This window comes from Pollachius pollachius (genome assembly GCF_949987615.1).
Source record: "Pollachius pollachius genome assembly, chromosome: 12".
Taxonomy (NCBI): Eukaryota; Metazoa; Chordata; class Actinopteri; order Gadiformes; family Gadidae; genus Pollachius; species Pollachius pollachius.
Genome location: NC_136945.1, coordinates 21,345,842 through 21,369,841, shown reverse-complemented (window position 1 = coordinate 21,369,841; position 24,000 = coordinate 21,345,842). Strand labels below are relative to the sequence as shown.

Below are 24,000 nucleotides of genomic sequence, written 5' to 3'. Positions count from 1 at the left end.
TGGGTCAAGGGCGGGGAGGAGAGACGGGGCCTGTGCCAGGGTGTAATGAACCCACTGGGCCACCACCTTCCCGGAGAGCGGCCTCTCACAACACATCGTTACGCGCTGCGTATGCCGATAACCCCCAGCTAATCAGACGCATGAGCTGAGGGTCAGTGTGTGTTTGTATCTGTGTGACTTTCTGAGTGTTTGTATCTGAGTGTGTGTTGTGTGTGTGTGTGTGTATCTTTTTCTGTGTGTGTGTGTGTGTGTGTGTGTGTGTGTTGGTCTGTTTCTGTGTGTATCTTTTTCTGTGTGTGAGTGTGTGGGTCTGTGTCTGTTTTTGCTTGTGTGTGGCGTTGAACACCTTTCACACATGCGCTCACAGCCCAGCGGTCTATGAAGCTGAAAACTGATAGCTGTATGTCTCTGCTAACACACAGCTTTTGGTATAGCATCATGCTGTCTCTCACAGGTTCCCTCAACGGTGTATTCGTCAGCCTCACAGCATAATTGCCAAAGTCATAGTTTAAGGTTAATCTCGTATTACCAGAAGCCAGTTCACCACCATCAGGAGACCAGAAGATCATTGTCCTTCTGAGGGACAACTCCAACAAAGGAAAGCTGCTGTAATTACAGCTCTAGTGGGACGAAGATCAACACAACCAATTAGCGACCGGCAGACCCACAATTACATCCGACGTCAATACTGAAACGCGTACAATCACTGGGATGCAATCACAACATATGAGGGGCTCGTGTGTATTTGTGTGTGTGGACGTCATGGGAGATGCGAGCGACGTGATCACATGGCCACTAAGAACAATTAGAGCCATCGTATGTGGAATTCAAAACGCCTTTTGAGACCTCCAGATGGAGGGCACTTACTAATTGGCATCTCTTTCGGCACACTGATGTTGAAACCGTCACTAAACAATACACTCCACAACACAATACAACACACACACAAAGGATACTGCCCAGGCCACAATTAAAGGGCCCCTACTCAACCACTCGGTGTGATCTACCCTTTAGTGAAAGCAAAAGTGGGAGCGTCCCCCCCGACGGATGACGGAGAGACCAATGAACAGCCCGCCGAGGGAGCTGTTCCAACCGGTGGGCGGGGCCGTCGTACCTCAGGGCGGACTGTCCCACGTGTGATGTCATTAATGGATATATTGTTAAATGGCTTCTAATGGTGAGTCAACATCACAGCTCTGGGTAAAATAAAGGCACTTGAACATTCAAACATAGTGTCAACAATACAATTCCAGAAGGTTTACTTGAACCCAAGTGCTAGCATAGAATAGGATCTGAAAGAATGCTATACACCCCACATGGGAGCAGACTATTCCCTGGTTTTACAATCCTCCTGACATAACATGTGTAGATCAGCACAGGACAACACTAAATGCTAAATTCACAAAGACACAAATAACAACATCAGCGTGGCCCCCGAGCCCTGTCTTCTGATGGCCCCGAGAGCGCTAAGCTAATTAGCTTGGTGCCGATCTAATCTCTGGGAAGCTAGAGCTGCTGATGTCATTCGGCCAAGCAGTAATGGACAATGATTAGCACCATTGATTTTCTACACTATGAGACTGGGAGGAGCTGGAGGGGGAGGAGGGGGAGGTGGAGGAGGAGGGAGAGGATGATGAGGGAGAGGAGGAGGACGAGAAGGAAAAAGGGCGAGAAGGGAGTGGATTGGGAGGAGCAGGGAAATAAGGAGAATGAGGAGAAGGTTTTAGTAGTCCTTTCCATAAAGGAAATAAAGGAGAAAGGAAAATAATAACGTGACAGAAGGATAGGGGTGATAAAGAGAAATTGAAGAAAATATATGCCATCTCCACCAAATGGCATATATTGTTATCTTTCCTTCTATGCTTTTCTTGAAAGAGTATTACAATGTAGTGAGTGCAAATGTTGTTTACTAGAGAGAGAGAAAGAGCAAGAGCGAGAGAGAGAAAGAGAAAGAGAGCGAGAGAGACAAAGCCAGAGAGACAGAGAGAGCAAGCGAGAGAGAGAGAGCGAGTGAGAGCGAGAGAGAGAGAGAGAGAGAGAGAGAGAGAGAGAGCGAGAGAGACAAAGCCAGAGAGAGCGAGAGATAGAAAGTGGAAGCCGAGGAAGAAGATGCACAACACAGCAAAATGTTGTAAAAACAGCAGGACTGAGGTAAGGGAGAGGACCTGGGTGAGGTCGGGGGGGAGGCCATCAGAGCAGATGCCTGAGAGCAATCAGCGGGGGGGCCACGACGTCTCCCACCACCCCCAGGAGGAGCACAGAGAGGGACCACTGATTTAGTGCCACGACAACAACAAACGGCTGTTTACAGCTCTGCTGTGAACAGAGAGGGGCGGAGGAGGAGGTGGTGGAGGAGGAGGTGGTGGTGGGGATGGGAGAAAGAACGTAAAGATGGAGCGGAGGGGAGGGTAGAGGAGGAGGTGGTGGAGAAGGAGACGGGAGAAAGAAAGTGACGGCTGAGAGGAGGGGATCGGGGAGCAGGGGTCGTGGAAGGAGATGCACTCAGGAGATTTGGGGATGGGGATTGCGGGGATTGCGGGGATGGGGTTGGAAGGCTGAGGAGGGACCACGTTCCTCCTCTTCTGTTTGTACCTTTTTCTGTGTGTGAGTGTGCGGGTCTGTGTCGGTTTTTGCTTGTGTGTGGCGTTGAACACCTTTCACACATGCGCTCACAGCCCAGCGGTCTATGAAGCTGAAAACTGATAGCTGTATGTCTCTGCTAACACACAGCTTTTGGTATAGCATCATGCCGTCTCTCACAGGTTCACTAGAAGCCAGTTGTTAGAACCAGATTGTACTTTTCTTTGCAGTAAGAATTAAATAGGATTAACAATGTTTGTAGCAAATTTGTAGAGGGCTTTCGGAAAGATGAAATAAAATGACAAAAAAAACAGAGTTTAATTGTGCCGGGCAAATTAAACGTGAAGCATGACATAGGAGGGATGAGCGAGGTAAAGCATAAGTGTTAGGATGAGTATGAGTCGTGGGATGGACGGATGAATGGAGGAGTGTGGGTGGGTCTGTGTGTGTGTGTAATTACATTTATTATATTATAAGAGGAGGAAAAGAGGACTAATTGTCCTCCAGAGGAACATGAGATGGGAGAGCAATAGAGAGAGAGAGAGAGAGAGAGAGAGAGAGAGAGAGAGAGAGAGAGAGAGAGAGAGAGAGAGAGAGCTCTTTTAACAGAGAGAACCAAGAGCAGCTATGATGAGGGATAGTTATGAGGCAGGGCTGATGTAAGAAAAGTTAGCGGTGAAGAGAGCTCATCTGCATTTCTCCATCACGTTCCCGACCACAAAAAAGAGTAGATATGAAGGAAAATGTCAATCATGTAACAGGGAGTGGAGACTTAAATAGGACAGAGTTGGAGTAAAGGTAACAATTATTAATGAATACATGGATAGACCGACAGATTGATGGATGTAGAGTAGATGGATGGATAGATGGATGGATGCATTGATAGACAGACCGATGGATGAAGATTAGATTGATGGATGGATGAATAGATGGATGGAGATAAGATGGATGGTTTGATGGACAGATGGATACATTGGACAGAAGAATGGATAGATAGATGGACAGCTGGATAACCATTCAGGCCGCTTGTCGGCCTGAATGGATGGTCAACAGCACAGTGCACTATAAATAATTATGCATTCAATTAACGACTTGTATCTCTGTTTTTTTCCCTGTGTAACAGGATCACAAGAGTCGCAGCAACACTGGGTCTGGCAATGACCTACATTAATGAACCATTTCCAAACGGAATGAATCCATGTACTCGCTGCACACTTCCTCAGACTGCCAGCCAGCTGAGCACACTCATAACAATGTTGGTAATTAGCTGGGTAGACAGCCCCGGGCCTCGTGGCAGGGAGAAGTCCCTGTGGTTTAACTCCATTATATCAACCAGCATTGCGCCCCGATGTATTACCACCAAGACACCGTGGAATGAGGCTTATCATGCAATGTGGGGGTTTCAACTACAAGATTAAAAAGGTGCTGTAGTTAAGAGAGAGAGAGAGAGAGAGAGAGAGAGAGAGAGAGAGAGAGAGAGAGAGAGAGAGAGAGAGAGAGAGAGAGAGAGAGATAGAGAAATAGATAGAAAGAGAAGGATATAGAAGAGCAGAGAATCTTATGTTTTTCAAACTGCCAAACATGCCCGTCTTATGCACGCATTTTTCCCGGCATGGCCGCACGTTTACAGCGACCGAGGTAATATACCGGCCTGAGTTCGCACCCCAATTTACCCTCCCGGATCCTAACCCATTGGCGGTTTCGTTTTGAGAGCTTCTGATCATGGGAGAGAAGGTGATGCAGTCGCATTATACGAAAACTGGGAGAGATGAAAAATGCAGAGGAACTTTCCTTATGAGGCTTTGTCGGGCTACAAAACAAGTGGTCAGCAAAATAAAGAATACGTTGGCGTTTTTGCACTTGTAAATAGTTAATTGCGTTTGTAGCCTACACTTAGATGTATGCTCATTTGTGCATGCGAGTCTCTTGAATCATAAAAAAATAAATGCATTTGTAGTATGCAAATTATTCTAAAGAGGTCTACTCTCCCCGCCTTTCTCCAGAAAACCAAGAAAGCTTGGCAGTGTAAAAAGGCCTCAAGAGAGTTCTTGGTAAGATTTTGAAAGTAAACAACCAAAACGACACCCCCTCCCTTCTATGCGCCCCCCCCCCCCTACATTTCTCCACCATTGACGAGTGTTGCATTTCACACACCACTGAATGAAAGGCAGGATTGGATTTCTGAACCAATCAGGGAAAAGATGCCTTGATCGGGCCTGAGATCTAAATTGTTTTTTCGCATATTTTCACAGCACACTGGCTAAGCCACTTTTGACAAATGACTCTCAATAAAAGCTCTTACTGTTACCTACAGCACATTAAGCAACGACTTCAAGACAATTGCAAGTATGTCATGCGTGTTTTTGTTCTGTCTTCTCTTTGACTTGGTATCCTTTGTTGGTTCTATTAAAAGCGGATTGCAGCTGTGTTGCTCGGTATTCTTGTGTTGGATCTTGAGCTTGACCCGATCCAGTCTCTAAAATGGACGGTTCTGATGGTAACCAGGCTTATTTAATGCCCCAGCAACAAAATACATCTTATCGGGCTTTATACTTCTGAAGGTTCGGTCTGAGCAGCTACCATCATGGATGTTTGGCTGCTTATAGAATGGTCTCCTGTGGAGTGTGGTTGTGAATTATTGTCATTATTATGAGAGAGGGACAGGAACGTTGAGGATTCTTCAGTGGTGTGTGAGGAGATAATGGGGCTCCTTGAGGACACAGGTGAGCAGGAAGAGAAGCAGAGCTTGTTGTAGCCAGACGGCGGCAGGAGGCATAGGAGGAGGAGGAGGTGGAGGTGGAATGAGGAGGAGTCGGGACTCAAACACTCCTTCTTATTTCTATTTTTAACGACCCCCCTGCCAGGAGTGAACATGTGTTTTCTAGAAGGTTCCTTCCCATAAAAGATAGGGAGCGTGCTTTGAAGTAGAGCAGGAGTAGTGTAAAATGGAACACTATTTGTCTTGTTCAGAGTAGGTAAGGTCTACCAGGTAGATAAGATCTACTAGGTCTGCTGGCTATCCAAGTATTCGCTTCGTTAGAAGATTTGTCAAAATGAGAAATAGGTAGGCATTTTTTTGAGATGCATTTCTATAGATCTTGACCCTATGTTATACTTATATAAAAGCTCAAGGTAAGTACTGTACATACTCCTGTGTATGCATGTACAGAAGTGTATACACTCGCGCACGCAGACACACACACGATTCCTAGTAAGACCAAGGTTACTTTGGGAATTTCCTCACTCTTCCAGTCCAACAAATGGAATCAGAAGCGATCCTCTTCCCGGTAAGAAACTGGACACTGTGTCTCCGCAAAGCGAACCTAATTTGAGTAGATTCTCCCTTGAGAAGATGCCCCTAGGTGGATACATAGTAATAGGGGTCACGGTTGACTGAGTCAATGAATCAGAAGAGGACGGGAGAGAATCAGTGGATGAGTGATGGATCCGTCAGGGCTGTGGAACGCTAGCCCCATTCAGGAGCTTTAAACAGCAGCCACTCCAAATAGTCAACATCAGTCAGACCCTCGAGACATGTTGGGTAAAACCAACTCTCCCATTAAGGGGTTGTCAAAATAATATTACATTTTCGGATCTGCAGGTTATACTTAAAAAGACAAAAGGACACATGGAGGAAAGTGTGCTGGGAAGTAAGGAGTATAAAGACGTAAACATTAGTCATCAGTGTACTACATATAAAGTTTTTGTATTCAGGGACTCCTGTGACACATCTATATGGATGAGTGCTTCCACCCAGTAAGCACCAGTTATAACCAGTTACAACCCGACAAGCGGCCTTCATTTCCAACCCCTTCTCACAAACTGCTTCCAGTGTGGGGCCCTCTCTGTCTCTATGTGCCCCCATATCCCCAGAGTATACTATCACCATTCAATATTACCCTTGAAGTGAGCTAGGGGGTTCAAATGGATCATGCTGTGGCCCTGCTTCTATTTCTGCTCTAAAAGGAATTATTCACCCTGACAATATAATAGCCTAAATTTGTTCATTGTACTCTGAACACTTCAAAATATTCTCGTTTTTTGCAAAATGTGTAAGCCCTCATTTTCCGGCTTTGAGATTTTTTACGTTTTCTATTCAACTAAAACCCTAGAATCCTGATCAGGATGTATCGATGAGAAACAATCGCCATATATTGAATGAAACCAATAAAAAAATATCTATACTTTACAAGTCTTTATAAGCTCAACCCAGGAACCTGCTTTTGTACCCGCCATTGACTGTCTCCAAGTGTAATGGTTTAGCAGACTACCAGTCTCCCAGTGTAATGGTTTAGCAGACTACCAGTGTAATGGTATAGTAGACCAGTCTCCCAGAGTAATGGTACAGCAGACCAGTCTGCCAGTGTAATGGTACAGCAGTCTCCCAGTGTGATGGTATAGCAGGCTCCCAGTCTCCCAATGCATTGATTCCGGTGACAGCCTCACACTCACCCCAAAGGTAGCACATGCGTATCGATAAGGATGTGCGACGTTGGCACCAGGATTTACATAAGCTATTAATCAGCCTCTGAGAGCATCAGCCTTGCTCGGTGAGCAGGGTTCAAAACTGCAACAGTTTGTTTTGATGACGCTAGGTACATTTTCCCAGGCCTATATACATCAGGGTTCTTCCCAAACAATATCAGTATACTATTTTGCCACCATGCTTCTTTCCAGCGACGCCATGCTACAAGTAAAACAGGGCTGGCCCAACGCCGACATAAGTTGACGTAGCATTACACATGTTGTACAGGATAACGCTGAAAAGGCGAAGCAATATCAACAATATCAGCAGTTAGTGCAGTGTGGAGGAAGTCAGTGGCTTTCGGATCCACTTTTTGGCAGAGCCGGTCTCGGTTACGGCATGGCTAAAAGAAGAAGCGGGTCGCGGGCCAGACGAACCACTAAGCGCTGCGTCGGGCAGCCTTGCGTGAAAGGACAGCTCGCGTCTTTCGACTGGATCTTTGGATCTTGTTCTGTGTTTGATGTGATGGGTGTCAATGGGTGGTGCAGGGATGGAGCAGTGCTGGAAGTTACTGCCCATCTGTGCTTCTGTGTCTTCCGACAGCTTAACAGTTAAAGGGATAACGTGTACTTACCAACATGTACGGGTATCTCAAATGTTCTTTTCAACCTGTTTGAATCCGGAAAATTTCACAATTCAATCATTCAAATGATTGTAAACAGATGGATGGTACGTGACAAAGGACAAGCCAATACTGCGTCAAAGAGAGAATAAAAGGGGTGCGACCAAATTTGTTACGGCACCACCAAATGAAAAAGTTTCTGGATAATGCTAGCCTTGAGAGCGGGAGAGCCAAACGCAGACGCTAAATCAGAGGCTTTCACACCTCAGCTGCTGTGTTTATACCGGCTTATTGCTGAGCTCTGCAGTTATCCAACTGTACCGAGCTGATCGCCAATAAACCCCTGATGAACCAAAGAGAGAACCGCTCTAATCTACGCAATTAGATACACGCTATTGCTGTGATTACTCAAACAGCCCTACGAGTGAAAGTGTGGTAAAAACACAATAAACATGTTCGAGCTCACTAGAGTGGGTTTAGGATCTGCAAAGCTAATCCACCGATTTGGTACAAAAGTAATATTTTAGTGGTTTTGCCCCAGACCACCCAGATGAGATATTGTAGCTCACCTCCGCCGTGTCTATTTAAGTAAGGTGGACTCTCAGCTTTCTTTGCTTTAAGTCTGAAGACTCATTCAGACTTTATTCTCCTATTCCCCACACTCTCACTACCTCTTCTGTGCAGCAATTAAATTAAGCACAAAGAACTTGATCAACAACACGGTAGGTTTCTGTCCTGACCAGGTTTCAAAACAGACATCTTAGTGTATAAGATATATTATAGATATCCTATTTTATAGATATGAGTTATTATTAAGAATAAGGTATTTGTAAATGTATTGTGGTGAAAAAACATATAGAAGTGAAAACGTTAAAGTGTGAAATAAGTATGTTTGGTGGATCATTTTAAACATATCCTTGATTGAATCTTAATATTACTCATCAATTCAACAGTATACAGTAATAATCCTGTGGCCAACCAGCCCGGCCGGTCTAGGGACAGGATTGCCTCAAAGTGTTCTGGGAAGTGTAGTCTCTCCAAGGTGACCGGCTGCACTGAGCTGTTGCCCTTCAGGTGATTTAACTTGACAGTTTTGCTGACCGGGCTAGAGGAAGACCTTTCTGAAACCTTCCCACTGTACAGGCGTTAAATCATCCCCGGTTCTGATGACTGGGCGTCAAGGGGCCACCCTTACCGTCTATTTATTATCCAGTTCGCAGAAGCGTTCAATTCTAAGCAATGTTAACCTTCTTCGCCATGGGTTATTAACCTCTGGGATGGAATCAACATGCCGATAGATACTTGCTCAACATTCTGGAACTGACCGTGTGACATTCACGTGTTTGGCTTACATGTTTGGAAGAAGAAACTAGTGTCCCTGCTGAAACACACCAGCATTTTGTAGGCTCGCCATTCCTATGTAATTCCTGCCATTAGGTATCTCTCAATCAAAACAATAACAAAAGTTGTAGTTTGATTATGTTAGGTCAAGTAGTTGCTAGATATTTCAATGTGGAAATGTTACCTAATGCACCTTTAAAAGCCTGGCTTGTCATATGCAACAAAAGAAGGCTGATTTAGAGAAGGCTACTACGTCAAACAGTTTAGCCTACTGTAACATAGCTGATGAAACATTTAGTACACAGCCCTCTGATTTATCTGACTTTTTCTTGGCCACGTGCCTTATAAACAAGAGTAACTCATCACTCTTCCGACTCCACCATGGTTGACTCAGCTGTGCTGCCATCTGCCACCCTGCATTGATTGGAAAGCACCACGTTTTGTATTGTTACGATAGCCCGTTCTTTCACACTTGCATGGCTTGTGAACTCCCCTTCTGTACTCAGCCTCCTAACAGAACACTTCACAGTTAAAAGGATCTAATTACCGAAATGTGCATTTATCTTCAACCCGGACAATCTGGGTATAGGGTAAAGGTTCCTTTTATTGAATCGTCTAAAATGTACTCAAGCTAATTTAAACAACTTCCACATGCCCACCTTTTAAACATAGTGTCTTGGCTAACGTTGGATATAGCAAAATGGTTCATTTGTTTCTGCAGTGCAGGTAATCTCCCAACCCCACCCCTATCACCATACAATGCAGCCATTACATTAATCCTATTTACCGGAGGATCCTGTTAGGTGGAGAGTAGTCTGAACATTTCTAAGACAAGCCCCCATATCGGAGCTGGTAATGCTCAGGCAATGATGTGACATCCAGAACTTTATCAACTCAACCTGCCACTGCTTTCACTGATTCATCCTCATTTCCAACGGCGGTGGAACAGGAAGCTTTGCAGCGCTTTGTAGCACACGTTCCAAGCTAAACTGTATGAGAGCCGTGCAAATGATCAGTTTCATAACATCTTTGCACAGGATTAACTAAAGCTTCAGTACGATTTCGAAGTGGTAAATGCAAACATTAGCGGCTGGTATTCGAGTCAGTGGTGGTGGTTCTAGAGAAAATGTTATTTTCTCCCCTATAAAATATAAGCACTTTCATAGTCACAACTATTAGTCTTGGAAGGAAATTCAAACGTGTGGAATAATAATCATGACAAAAACCTGCGGGAAACCCAGACGGGGGGACAACCAACAATGGAGTTATTAATAACGCTTATCGCATGTCTTCCAATAAAACGAAATTAGCGGGAAAAAAGATTATCCATCGGAGTACGAGGAATGGGTTTAATCACAGTGGGGAAGAAAGCGGGGCGATAAAGTGTAACATCAGTCGACAAAGAGACCGATTACTGACCTTTATCTTAATCAACGTTATCGGACATCAGAATGTGTAATTCAATATCCCTTTTAGGTATCCGGTGCAGAGTCAAAACAGACAGAGAGTAAATCTCACAGCTCTCCCAGACATTACAAGCCGGGGTTGAAGTCACAAGCCAACGGTGTAAAGCGTGGAACACACTGGCCCAACTGTTGGCCATTTGAAACGTTTGGGTTGGTTGTGTGCTGCTAGCACACAACTGTGTGCTGCTAGCACACAACCAGTGAATCAGCAAGGTATGTGGGAGGGACGAACCAGCGCCACAAGACTAGCGCCACCCGATGTTAAGGAGACTTACTGCCTCTCGCGCAAGCGCAGAACGTACACGCTACTGTGTCGTTGGCAGCAGTCTTTGCGGTGTGTTTCAATGCAACTTTTCTGCCCAATGGGTCAGACGAGTGGTCGGATAAAGGCAGTTGGCCGTTGGTTTGAGTCTGGGCTGTGTGTGGGCCCCTTAAGAGGGATCCTTGAACCCAGAAGAAGCAATCACCAACCAACGGCAGTCATATAAACTGATCAGCAGTGCAGGGAAGGGGCCATTCTGTCCAGAGAGTGATGAAGGCATAAGAAAATGATTCAGAGGAGGAGGTGAAGTGAGAAAAAAGGGTGAGAGATTAATTAAAAGAGTGATGGGGGGAAGACGGCAGTGAGAAAACGAGAAAGATTGGAAATTCAGAAATGAGAAGGGGGAAGGTTGAAACGTCTGTTAGGGATTTCTGTCACAGGAAGGAAGTCATCGGGTGACAGGTTCACACCTTAAACGTGTCGCGTCCCCAAACCTGGGTGTAATTGGAACCTGGGGATTCTGGGAAAAGGAGTCTCGGGGAGGTTTGGACCAGATTCAAAGGGCTGAAAATAGCAGTTCAACAGCCAGCCTTTGACACTCTGCGAGGACATACAAACACATTGAGCCCACAAGCGTTAATGTATGCGTTAACATGTACACACACACACACCCAACTACACACACACCCACACCCACACACACACACACACACACACACAATGTCAAATAACGCTCCTCCCCCCAGCGAGCCAAGATGGAGAGAGACCTGCAATCATTATCAGCAGCATGCGTGCAGAACACTCCATGGATGTACCGAAGTAAACAGCAGTGTACAACAATATGTTTTATGATAATAAGACTTGGTCCCATCATTAGGGATGGACCTTGGAGTCCACTTACTCAGAGGTACTGTAGTGGACAGAATGGCACTCCTCTGTTTGATGATTCAATCAGAGACCAGTGAACACAATTATTTCATAAAAAGTATTGTAGCTTCCGTTGAAGAGGAGCAGAAGAAAACAACGTCATGATTGGCTGGGCTAATGGATAGACAAACACAAAAAGGAAATGGCGGTAATGAGGAAAAAGTTGGGGAGTGAAAATAAAATAAAAATGATGGAATATTCTATGAAAGGCAGAGAAGGATGCGGTGATGTCTGGAGGGCTTGAGGGAGGAACTTCATAAGAAAAATAAGAGAAAACTTAATTTATCTCAGGTGGGGAAATGAGAAATATAAAAACAGGCTAAACTAAATAGGCCAGGTAAAGATAATGCAATACAATAAAATACTAAAAACAAAATAGAAAAGACAAATAATAAAGTAAATGTAAGAATAAACTTGTAAAAACAAAGTAATAAAAATGAATTGCCAAACGTGCATTAACTCAAGTGTATGGGTTGAGGTATTAAGGTTTCCAAAGGAGGTTAGTGACATGTAATAGTTACTGAAGACACTGCGGAGAACAGAGGTGGAAGGAAGGATACTACTGACTTCCTGTCAGCATGGGGTTCCAGAGGCAATCTGCTGCTCATTAATTCACAGGGTGTTAGAACCGTGTAAGAACCGTGTTCATCTGCATGGCTGGCAGGAGTGCCGTGTTCATATGTGTCCGAGTATTAAGCACATGTCTTATTTATAGATGTATAAGTAAAGGTCAGGGTGTGAGTTCCCAATGTCCGCAGTCTACCTTTAGGTACCCCTGAGCTCACTAATGGGCTGTATCTCAAACAATCTACCCTATATATATTTCATATTCTAATATATATATATTGTTCAGACAATTGATATTCCTGTGGGCTTCCATGGAGTTTATGGAAATGAGGAGATGTTGGAATTCATAATTCAGTGGCTGTAATAGAGACTGTTTATTTACAGAGACGGCAGGACCCCAGCGGCCAGAGAGAGAGAGAGAGGCCATGGCAATAAAGCCCTCTGAGAGAGAGAGAGAGAGAGAGAGAGAGAGAGAGAGAGAGAGAAAGAGAGAGAGAGGCCATGGCAATAAAGCCCTCTGAGAGAGAGAGGGAGAGAGAGAGAGAGAAAGAGAGAGAGAGAGAGAGCGAGAGAGAGAGAGAGAGAGAGAGAGAGAGAGAGAGAGAGAGAGAGAGAGAGAGAGAAAGAATGAGAGAGGCCATGGCAATAAAGCCCTCTGAATCCTGAGGAAGAGAGAATGGGGAGAGAGAAAGAGAGAGAGAGAGAGATGCCATGGCAATAAAGCCCTCTGAATCTTGAGAAAAAGTGAGAGAAGGCTAGGGATAGAGAAAGGCAGAGATATAGAGAGGGAGACGAAGAGAGAAAGATAGAGAGAGAGATTCCATGCCAAAAGAGCCCTCTGAAACAGTGAGAGAGAGAGTGAGAGTAAGAGAGAGAGAGAGAGAGAAATAGAAAGATAAAGACAGATAAGACATACAGCAATGGGAAGGAACAGAGAACGAGAAATAGAGAGAGAGACAACGAAAACTCAAGATAAAGAGGAAGAGGGAAATAGACACGGAGGCAGGGACAGATGGAGGGAGAGGAGGGAGAGCGATGGAGAGAGCCCGCGCGATGAATCAATACAATGGCGGCAGCGTGCGGGGCCAGGCCATATGACGCTGTGTGCTCACAACGGTAAACACCACAACAACAGACGCCCAGCCCGTCCAGAGCACCTGGCCGCCCGGGCGTGCCCTGAATCCGTTGCACAGCGCCAGGGGGATCAGAGGCTCTCAGAAAACACACCCTCAGACCCTCTGGGCTGTCTGAGGACAGGCGCAGGCCGTGCAAGGCAATGTCCCCAACTCGGCTCATCTAGTATGACGGCATGTGGGTGCATCCTCTGCATGGTGAGCAGGGGGAGTGTCAGGGGGACATCCCTGGAGCCCTGGGGGTCTTTAGTGTGAGGCCGCCGGGGTTGAGACGTTAGGTCCTTCTTGTGGTTATGCATCACGTTGGATGCTACGTCTTTGTCGGGTTTGTTAAAAGGTTAGGGGAACGTGTGGGTGTGTGGGTTGACTGGTGACACAATGGAGGGGGGTGAAGAGGCGAGGCATAGCGTCAGCTGGGCTCGGGACAGAATGCCCAAACACACACACAAAGACACACACTCATACACACACACACTTACCCCTGTCTCTCTCCCTCCACCAGGATCTGAACCAGGATCCCAGTGACGGCGACCAGGATGGGGTAGTGATCCACACTCTCAAGCCCTGCACACAGACAGAGAAATCCCCATTTCAATCGCAGACGCCGAGTGCTTAATGACAGGATATCAGCTCAGTGGGAGGGTTTCTAAAACACAGCCTCTACAGAGGCTGTTCGCTGTCTTCATGAGAATCCCCTCCCCGCCGAGCGGTGGAACACCAATCCATCACACGACCGCAGCGTCAGCAGCAAAGTGAACAATACCAAAAGATTTCTTTCATTTTTCCCGTGCCATTTAATCATTGTGACCGGTGGCATGCTGAGCCGTGTAGCGTGGTGGAAGTACAAGAGTCCCATCTGATGAATCACCCCACACCACTGGTGTCTCACCCAATATCCTTCTGCAGGGATGAATTACTTTTTCACACTTTGTGGGCATTGGCTTTCGACACTGACGGACTCGCTCCCCGTCTCCTACTACCCCCCTTCTCTCTACTCCCGACCTCTCCTCCTCTCCCCGCTTCGCTCCTCATCTTGCACATCTACTTCTCTAATCTGATCTCGATCTCTCGATCTCTCTCTCTCTCTCTCTCTCTCTCTCGCTCTCTCTCCATAAGGTTGTCTTAAGTAGAGGGGAGATGGACATATGTTAAGAAATTATTACTGTTTGTAAGGTACTCAATTGAATGTGCACTTAGTGTGTCTCTCTCTGTATGTCTCTCTCTCCCCTCTGTGTGTATGTTTGTATGTGTGTGTTTGTTTGCCTGAGGGCATATGTCTATCCTTTTACCTTCTTGCGAAGCTCTGCAACTTAGTGACTCTGTGACTTGGATGTGTGTGAGTTGTTTTTGCCTCAACTTTCCAGAATGTTCTCGTGCAAATGTTATTCAGCCAGTCGCTCTCTCACTCTCTTCTGTCACACACCCCGCCTTCTCCACTCTCTCTCCTCTGCCCTCCTTGTTTCTCTCCCCCTCTTATCCTCTCACCTCCCTTCCACTCTCCTCTGCTAATTTCCCCCCTTATCGCTCATCTCCTCCCTCCTCTTCCTCCTCCCTCTCCTCATTCCTCCCATCCCCTCCTCCTCCTCTCCTCCCTCCTCTTCCTCCCTCCTCTCATTCCTCCCATCCCCTCCTCCTCCTCTCCTCCCTCCTCTTCCTCCCTCCTCTCATTCCTCCCATCCCCTCCTCCTCCTATCCTGTCCTCCCTACTCTTCCTCCTCCTCCTCTTCCTCCTCCTTCTCTCCTCCCTCCTCTTCCTCCCTCCTCTCATTCCTCCCATCCCCTCCTCCTCCTATCCTGTCCTCCCTACTCCTCCTCCCATCCCCTCCTCCTCCTCTCCTCCCTCCTCTTCCTCCCTCCTCTCATTCCTCCCATCCCCTCCTCCTCCTATCCTCTCCTCCCTACTCCTCCTCCTGTTCCTCCTCCCTCTCCTCTCCTCCTCTCCTCCCTCTCCTCTCATTCCTCCCATTCCCTCCTCCTCCTCCTCTCCTCCCTCCCTCCTCTCCTTCTCCTCTTCCTCCCTCCTCTCATTCCTCCCATCCCCTCCTCCTCCTATCCTCTCCTCCCTCCTCCTCCTCCTCCTCTCAACTATGCACAGACCACTAATCTCGTCCGCTCGCTCTTGGCTAGGTCAGAGGCAGACGAAAACACAAGGGGAGTCTACTTAATCTATTTTTTATGGAGTGATTGCTCCGTCTCATTAATTTATTTTGATGATATCTTCCCGCTCGCTGGTGGCTTTGAGGAGGTTTAATGCATGACGGCCTCACCACGGGATTCAGGAGTGTGTACATACATCATGTTGACTAAGATGAGCCCTCCTCTCTCTCCGGCCTGTGACTCTCTCCATTATGTAGTGCACAGCAAAGGCAGCAGCTCCTGATTGATGGTCAAGGATCTCTCTCCGGAATTCTATTAGGAATTCTCAAACTAACAGCATGCATCCTGGGAATTCCTGAACCAGTAGAATGTGTAGTGCGTGTGTGTATGTGCGTGTGTGTGTGTGTGTGTGTGTGTGATGTCCTTAAACACAAAACAGAACCGGGACCAAAAACAAACTGAACACTGACTCACCTCAAATGTTAGACCCCTAGCATGTGTGTGTGTGTGTTTTTGTTTGTGTTTGAGTGTGTGCGTGTGTGCAATTGACTGTTGTGCAACCATCCATTCATGCTTGTGTGTGCAATTGAATCATTCCCTCATGCACAGGCATGTGTGTGTGTGTGTGTATGTGTATGTGTGTGTGTGTGTGTGTGTGTGTGTGTGTGTGTGTGTGTGTGTGTGTGTGTGTGTGTGTGTGTGTGTGTGTGTGTGTACCTGGCAGACGTAGGTTGACCACCCGATCAAACAAGTTCCTCTCTGCTGTGACTCTGTTTAGCACCTGGTTCAACAGCTGGCGAGAGAGAGACAGAGACAGAGAGAGAGAGACAGAGACAGAGAGAGAGAGACAGAGACAGAGAGAGAGAGACAGAGAGAGAGAGACAGAGAGAGAGAGAGAGAGAGAGATTTAACAATGAGATACAGCCTCCCTGCTCATTCTCTATGGTCTCTATAGAACCTGTTCAGCCGACCTCCTGGTTACATGCCAACGTTAGCTGGAGGAAGAACAAAGCAACAACTGGAAGGCAATATGATTAGCAGGCGACATTAACGATCCAAACTATGTCATCTTGCTCTGTGGACTGCCAGACATGAAGAATTCTCTATTATTGCTATGGATATGTTACTATGGATTTGGAAAAAGCATGCATTTGAAAGCATGGTTGTTCTACTTGGATGGTTTGCTACCATACCAGGGTATTATACAATCTCACAGCAATTTTCAAGAGTCAGATTCTAAAAGCAAGTTGTCTCTACGTCTCAACAATACCTTCATCATTACTACAGAGAAGAAAAACACAAAGTAGAAAATAAAGTAATTTATTTTGGATTATGTGCCTAAGTGCAGTGCTGAAATGACCCTGGTTTAGCAGGACACACAAACTAACACACACACACACACACACACACACACACACACACACACTGCAAGACACATAAGTGTCAAACACCTATTTTTCCAAATACATTTCCTTGGTGGACCAATTATCACAGTTAAGACAACGTGAAGGTAGCGGGCTCAAAAAACCAACCCTGGATAATTAGAAATTCATCTTTGAAGACCAGGAGGCAGGCAGACACAAACACACACATACAAATGCTCCACGTGTGGCCCACAGAACAGTCCCGTCTGTCTGCAGGCCCGGTGTGTGGAACAGGTCCCAGTGTGTGGTGGTCTCTGCTGTAATGAGATCCCACAGCTTCTCTCCTCTGGCCTTGGGACGGATCCAAACGTCTCGCGGTGATCTAATGCTCCCCGTGTGTGCACTGGTCCTGGGGATGTCTGCACAGATATACAACGCGTGCGTGTGTGTGTGTGTGTGTGTGTGTGTGTGTGTCTGTCCAACCTAACCTTTAAGGGTCGATGTTTCCCTGCGAAATAATTTGAACTCTGTGATTAGATCCTTGTCTCAATGTTGCGTTTTTTGCACAATGTAGAGGTCACCTCTCTGTTGACAACTGGAACACAAACCCTCAACTCATAACAAGCTGACAACAAGCACGAGCATGAGCAAATCAATTTGTTAGAGAATATAGACTTGTATCATCAGTGGCATGTCCAGAATATATATGAGCTGGTGCATGAGTCACCCCAGCCCCCCCTCCCCTTTGGTTTTTCTTTTTGTGCTAACTGCACTGTGATTGGCTGTGTTCACATTTCCCGGTCCTACTGAACCCACCTGAGCCAATCGTCTGAGGAGCAGCTCTGCCGAGGGGCGGGACCAGTCCAGGAAGATCTCTGGCACCAGGGTGACGGTCATCTCAAGAACCCGCAGCAGGCTGACGGACAGGTCGAAGCAGGTCGCGCACACCTGGCCGAGCGAGGTCAGAGGTGAGGATTCTGTACGTGGCATTTGCTCTTTCACCCTGAGGCAGTGAATTCAGGTACGAGTCGTTAAGCACCAGACTGTGGTTATAAGGGGTGGAACCCGTGAACTTTCAGATGGGAATCGAACACTCTAATCGATAAGCTACCCCCCCCCCCCCGCCCCCCGACACACACACACACACACAATACAGTGACCTCAAATTACGTGATGGATCCAATAAACTGACAGCAGAAAACAAATAAGCAAATAACTGAGGTAAACACTGTGTCAATCAAGTTTTTTAATTAGTCTAATCTGGTTGGCATTCGCCACCAGCGGGCCGGCCAGCGCTGTGTAAAATCTATTCATGGAAGCACGCTTAATGGAGAGGAAGGGGATTTAATCCTCTTTTTTTCTAATGGCTCAATCACCAGTTAGCCAATTAAGCAAACCCAATAGACCCTGTAAGTGACTTTCCATGTATGTCGGTGACGCCGTGCCCAAAGCACTACCAGTAGCAGGAAGATTACTCACACTCGCTGGCTGAGCACATTACTGCTAGCAACGATTGCTTTTCAACTTGGAAAGGGTCCGCAAACACACAGATAAAACAGGTCCTACCCAAGACCCGTCCGAGAAGGAGAAGACGTGTTGGTTACCTTGAGCTGGCGCGTGTCCACAAAGTTTCTCTCTGGCCGTTCGGCGGCCTGCTGGATCTACGGGAGGGAGGGAAGGAGGGAGGGAGGGATGGAGAGGGAGAGAGGGAGGGAAGGAGGGAGGGAGGGATGGGGAGGGAGAGAGGGAGGGAAGGAGGGAGGGAGGGAGGGATGGGGAGGGAGAGAGGGAGGGAGGGAAGGAGGGAGGGATGGGGAGGGAGAGAGGGAGGGAAGGAGGGAGGGATGGGGAGGGAAGGAGGGAGGGAGGGAGGGAGGGATGGGGAGGGAGAGAGGGAGGGAGGGAAGGAGGGAGGGATGGGGAGGGAGAGAGGGAGGGAAGGAGGGAGGGAGGGATGGGGAGGGAGAGAGGGAGGGAAGGAGGGAGGGAGGGATGGGGAGGGAGAGAGGGAGGGAAGGGGAGGGAGAGAGGGAGGGAAGGAGGGAGGGATGGGGAGGGAGAGAGGGAGGGATGGGGAGGGAGGGAAGGAGGGAGGGAGGGATGGGGAGGGAGAGAGGGAGGGAAGGAGGGAGGGAGGGATGGGGAGGGAGAGAGGGAGGGAAGGAGGGGGGAGGTATGGGGAGGGAGAGAGGGAGGGAAGGAGGGGGGAGGTATGGGGAGGGAGAGAGGGAGGGAGGGATGGGGAGGGAGAGAGGGAGGGAAGGAGGGAGGGAGGGAGGGATGGGGAGGGAGAGAGGGAGGGAAGGAGGGGGGAGGTATGGGGAGGGAGAGAGGGAGGGAGGGATGGGGAGGGAGAGAGGGAGGGAAGGAGGGAAGGAGGGATGGGGAGGAAGGAGAGTGTAGAAGAGGGTGAAGGGATAGGAGGAAGAAGGGAGGAAGGGGGAGAGAAGTGATTAAACATGTTCTGAGCCGGTCTGACAGAGACAGAGTTGGGAGCACCCAGGTTGTACTCTGACCCCTTAATTATTAAAATGGCCGCAAACTGCCAAGTGTTGACACAGCAGTCGACAACAGACATAACAAACAGCCGCCAGTATTAGAGGCCTACAGTTGTACTATGTTCATATGGCATTGGGTATTCACTCGCCCCAACCAAGCCTGAATGATACAGCAAAAATTGGACAAGACAGGAAGACAGAGATTTCGTTGGAATTTGCCAAATCACACTTGACATGTTGACAAGATCACCCCACCAGAAGGCCAGAAGCCCGCAGGCTGGTGGGAATGGAACCTAATGTTTTCATCCATCCGGCAATGGGCTTCAATGTGGCCAAATATATTGGTTTGATTTCACGTCATTTTGAGTGAAGAGTTGGGGCAGCTCCCAGAGTAAAGACGTGTCTGAAAGGCCGGGCTTCATGGTTGCTGCATGGTGATTTTGGGCAGTAGTAGCATATTACTCAGTGTGCAGGGCTGTCGATAAGACAAGCTCTATGAATATAACCAAAATGAATTCCACCTATTGACCCTGTCACATGCATACCTTCAATTATGACTTGTTCTCCTTTGTGTTTGAAGGGAACAAGGTTGTTGCTAGATATAGCAACAACACAATCTTATCAAATATTGAAAGCGTTCTCTCAGGACTGGGTACTGGCTTTGAGATGTTTGTTATGATAGCGTTTGTCATCTTTTGAAAGGATGTGGCGTGGATACATAACCATGACTTGTTATGATTATTTGAACTGCTCAGGCTCCAGGCGCTACAAACAGAGCATTATGGGTGTACAATTGGCAGGTTTTTCTCAGTGGCTCCGACGCTTCACACTGAAAGAAGAAGCTCAATGTACTCAAAGTTTAATCCTCTACGGTCGTAGTATACAGGCCAGGACTGCAAAACAGTCTGTCCTGATCTAGAATCTGAGGAGACTTTAAAAAAGGATATCAGGACAGTATTTTGTCCTTTCACGTCAACAAACACTTTCCTAATAATTTAATTCCCTTTAACGGCGGAGGTCGCCGGGCTAGTTTTGTTGTTACTGCCGAAAAGTCAGAGCTCTTAAATGAAACCCCAGTTTCCAACCTAGAATTCTGAGATGGACAATTTCTTTTTAACAAGTCAGGGTCATTTGTTTCCGAGCTCTGAGTTGTCTTGAGCGCAGTGTGTTGTGTGGTTGGACGCATAAACATTACATTTTACTCATTTTCTCAGATAACTTTGATCCAAATGTCAAGTTAATAACTGCATTGACTCATTGTATTCTATGTTCCCTGGTGTTTGATGAAGATGAGTGTGTGTGTGCAGCCCGCCTACCTCCTGTATCATGCCTATGAACTCGGAGAAGGCCCAGTTGAGCTGGTTGAGGACGCTGTTGAGGAAGGAGGCGGCCATGTCTTTGTCCATGCTCAGCAGCTCCGCCATGTGCCTCTGGAGCAGCAGTGAGGGACAGGGCTCTGAACCGATGAAAGGGGAGAGAGAGAGAAAAAAGAGCACGATACCAGCCAATCAAAAGGAATTCTGTGTAGTTGGTGTTGTTCTCCTAGTGTTGCCGTTTATACTCCTACTCCTTTGGTCTAGGGAGAAGGGTCTAAAAACAACAAAGAAATAAGTTCATACTAATGAAAGACAACGGTGAGCTGGGAGGAGAAATGAACCATTTGAAGAACGCAGATAACCCAGAACATGAACAAAAGAACAAACTAAGTGGTCCATTGGGATTCACAATGACCCGACTACAGTGTGTGTAGGCAAAGCTCTCATTGTGAGACCAGTAAGTGTGGTTATACGGTGAGCGTGGTTCCACATCAGCATACGTTGCAGCGAGCTACAAAACGTGCTACCGGCCCAAAAGCTAGGAGAACGTAATGAGGTTTACTCTAGCGATAAAACGCTCAACGCCTCACAAAGATTACATTGACGGCCGTAAAAGCTTTTCCATCCCCCCATCACCTTGGAAAGCGATTAATACCCCCCCCCCCATTCAGGACCCCCCCGGCGGCGTGGAGAGAGGCGGGGGGGAAATTGTACGGCTGACCGCGGTATAAAAGGTTTAACGGCCTCTCGTCACCTTATCTCACCAGGGGCCAGGGGGTCAAGACCTAATGCGCGCTAGAGTTCTGGGAACAATGGCTGAGGGAGGGGGAGGAGGAGGAGGAGGAGGAGGAGGAGGAGGAGGAAGGTGCTGGAGGTGAAACAAAGTGGGAGGAAGTTAGGAGGTGAGGAACACGGCATAGCAGATAACTGAAAGCCCGTCTCCAGAGGAGAAGAGGCTGACGGGGCCAGAGGGTGGAATGGGTCGACGGTGGACAGAGCAGCTGGTTTAGGCCCCCGATGTTTCCCCAGGAGGGTTCAGGTGTGTTGTCAGCAGAACTGGTGTCTTTAATTAGAGTTTGCTGAGACAATTGCTTTTTTTATTCCAGTCTGCTGGGGTCCCATTAGGAGAGGAGGCTGGGAGCAGAGAGAGGGAAGGACAAGGGGGAGATTAACTCAAGAGAGAACAACGATGCGTTGAAGGAGGGGAGGGAAGGGGGAGATCAGGATAGGGCAGGCAGAGGATGGAGGAATAAGGGGGTGTGAGGAAGGGAAGAGAGGAGAGGACGGAGGAGAGAAGAGAGGAGTATAGGGGGGAAAGGAGTGAGGAGGGAAGGTGACGTAGAAAGGAGGGATGAGAGAGGACGAAAAGGAAGGAGAAGATAGACAAGGGCGAGGAAACAGTAGGAAGTTAAGGAGGAGCAAGAGAAGAGGAGGTGATGGAGAGGAGAAGCAGAGATACGGGGGGAGAGAAGAGGAGGATAGATAAGAGAGTAGGAAGGACGGGGTAGGAAGGACAGAAGAGGAGGACGGGAGAGGAAGAAGAGGATGGTGATGGAGGAAGCAGAAGCAAGTGGAGACCTCCTCTGGGAGCCAGCGGGACCAGCGAGGAGTCAAGTGTTCATTAGTTCTAATAATCCCCTTCCTACCGCCCTCTCTGCCCTCTAAGCCCCTGGAGCCCTGGGGAAAAAAACTCTCCCTCCACCCTGCCTCCCCTGTCAGACCGCCCCAGGCCCCCAACACCACCACCCTTCCTCCTGGCTCCTGCTTACCATCCCTCCGGTACCAATGACCGCTGGGTTTATTTACACATCAGCCCTAGTGATCGTCACCCTCCTGCTCAGTGACCTCCAGTGAGCCCGCTCCACACTGGTGAGCAGGTCATCCAAAAGAAAGCAAGAAAAACTTCACTTCTGCTGACGCTGTTGTTATTTTTCCCTTAGGGAGGGGGGGGGGGGGGGGGGGGGTGTTTGTGTGCCCAGTTCTTATAATACACTCAGGGGCTAAGCCAGGTCCCCAACCGCCAGCCAAAGTGACAGTTGGGGAGTGCTGGTTCTGTGATGTTACTACGGTAACGCTGTGGAGTGACAGAGCCCCGGCCAGCAGGCTTGTGTACCGCCAGCCACGAAGGGGTACGCGACGCACGCGGGGAAACAGACGACCTCCTGACGTCCTCCCCTTGTGATGTTCCTTCATTTACCTTCGCCCCTTCGGCGGATCTCGTTGCTCCCATGGCATGGTGTGTTTGCATATCGTTTTCTTATTATTACGTTCATTAATCCTTTTACATTGGGCACGCGCCAAACTAAAAGGATTAGGCACCGAGACAAACATATCGGTCCAACTCTGCAGACTTTATTAGTTAGCGTTCAAAGGCTGTAATGAGACTAATCATTTTTTAGGAACACACAACAGTACGGTGGAGAGAGTTTGCTGGTCGATGCATGCTGGCTTTGTTGGGCTCTGCGAGTGCCACTCAATGCTAATTAAAGGCAGAGAGCTGGATTACATCGTGGCCAAATGGTCTGAGCCACAATCATAACAGCTTGTTTTTCTCCTCTGTTTATTTGGCTAAGAGAGATGGAGGAGAGAGGAGGAAAGAGTGACAGAGAGATGAGAAGAGGGACAAGTTGGAGGAAGGAGAAAAAAGAGAGATGGGAGGAGAGAGACGGAGAAGAGAAAGGAGGAAAGAGAGACATAGAAGAGGTAAAAGGAAGAAAGATGGAGAGAGAGAGTAGAGAGAGACAGATGGAGAGGGGGAGAAAGGGAGAGGGGGGGGAAATAGAGAGAGGGGGACAGATGGAGAAAGGGGGAGAAATAAAGAGGGAGCAAGACAGAAAGAAGAGAGCAGGTGTGTGCGGATGAATCATGATAAACCATTTCCAACACGCTACAAACAGTGCCAGTCATTAGGGGAGGAAGGTGGAGAGAAGGAGGAAAGGAGGAGGGTGAAGGAGGCTCCAAGCGGGCTGTTGGGTCGGTCTAAAAAGCACCATGGGGCTGTTAGATCACAGCCTTCACCGCCCAGCCCCTGCTGTGTAGTGTGCTGGTTGAGCAGAGAGCGATAGCCCTCATTACTGGAGATGTATGAGATTTGGTTCAAATCGCACCAGGAGCAAAACAGTGAAAATGCACGGGGCGAACTGAGTTTTATTCGGGGCCGAATGAGTGCTGAACGTCATCGCTCGCTACGTCACGGGCGGAGCCCAAGAGGCCCACGCGGTGGGGTACACGCAACTAGGGCTGGGTAAAAATATCGATTCATCAATGCACTGCCATTAATTTGTTCGCGACTCAATCTCGATCCGGAACTTTTTTGAAATCAATTATTTCCATTAAAAAGAATAATAATAAAATCTAGAAGC

At 47.7% G+C, this 24,000-nt stretch overlaps 1 protein-coding gene across 2 annotated transcripts in view; it reads right to left on the bottom strand.

Moving 5' to 3' along the window:
- The window catches only part of rnf123 (ring finger protein 123), a 121,698-nt gene that overhangs the window by 60,044 nt on the left and 37,654 nt on the right, over positions 1–24,000 (bottom strand). For both annotated transcript variants that reach the window (XM_079748002.1, XM_079748003.1), the window contains exons 32-36: positions 20,639–20,778; positions 18,429–18,485; positions 17,641–17,772; positions 16,178–16,253; positions 13,843–13,927 (exon numbers count right to left, since the gene is read on the bottom strand). In XM_079748002.1, the coding sequence (XP_079604128.1) occupies positions 13,843–13,927; positions 16,178–16,253; positions 17,641–17,772; positions 18,429–18,485; positions 20,639–20,778 (490 nt within the window). The remainder of the gene's footprint in view (positions 1–13,842; positions 13,928–16,177; positions 16,254–17,640; positions 17,773–18,428; positions 18,486–20,638; positions 20,779–24,000) is intronic.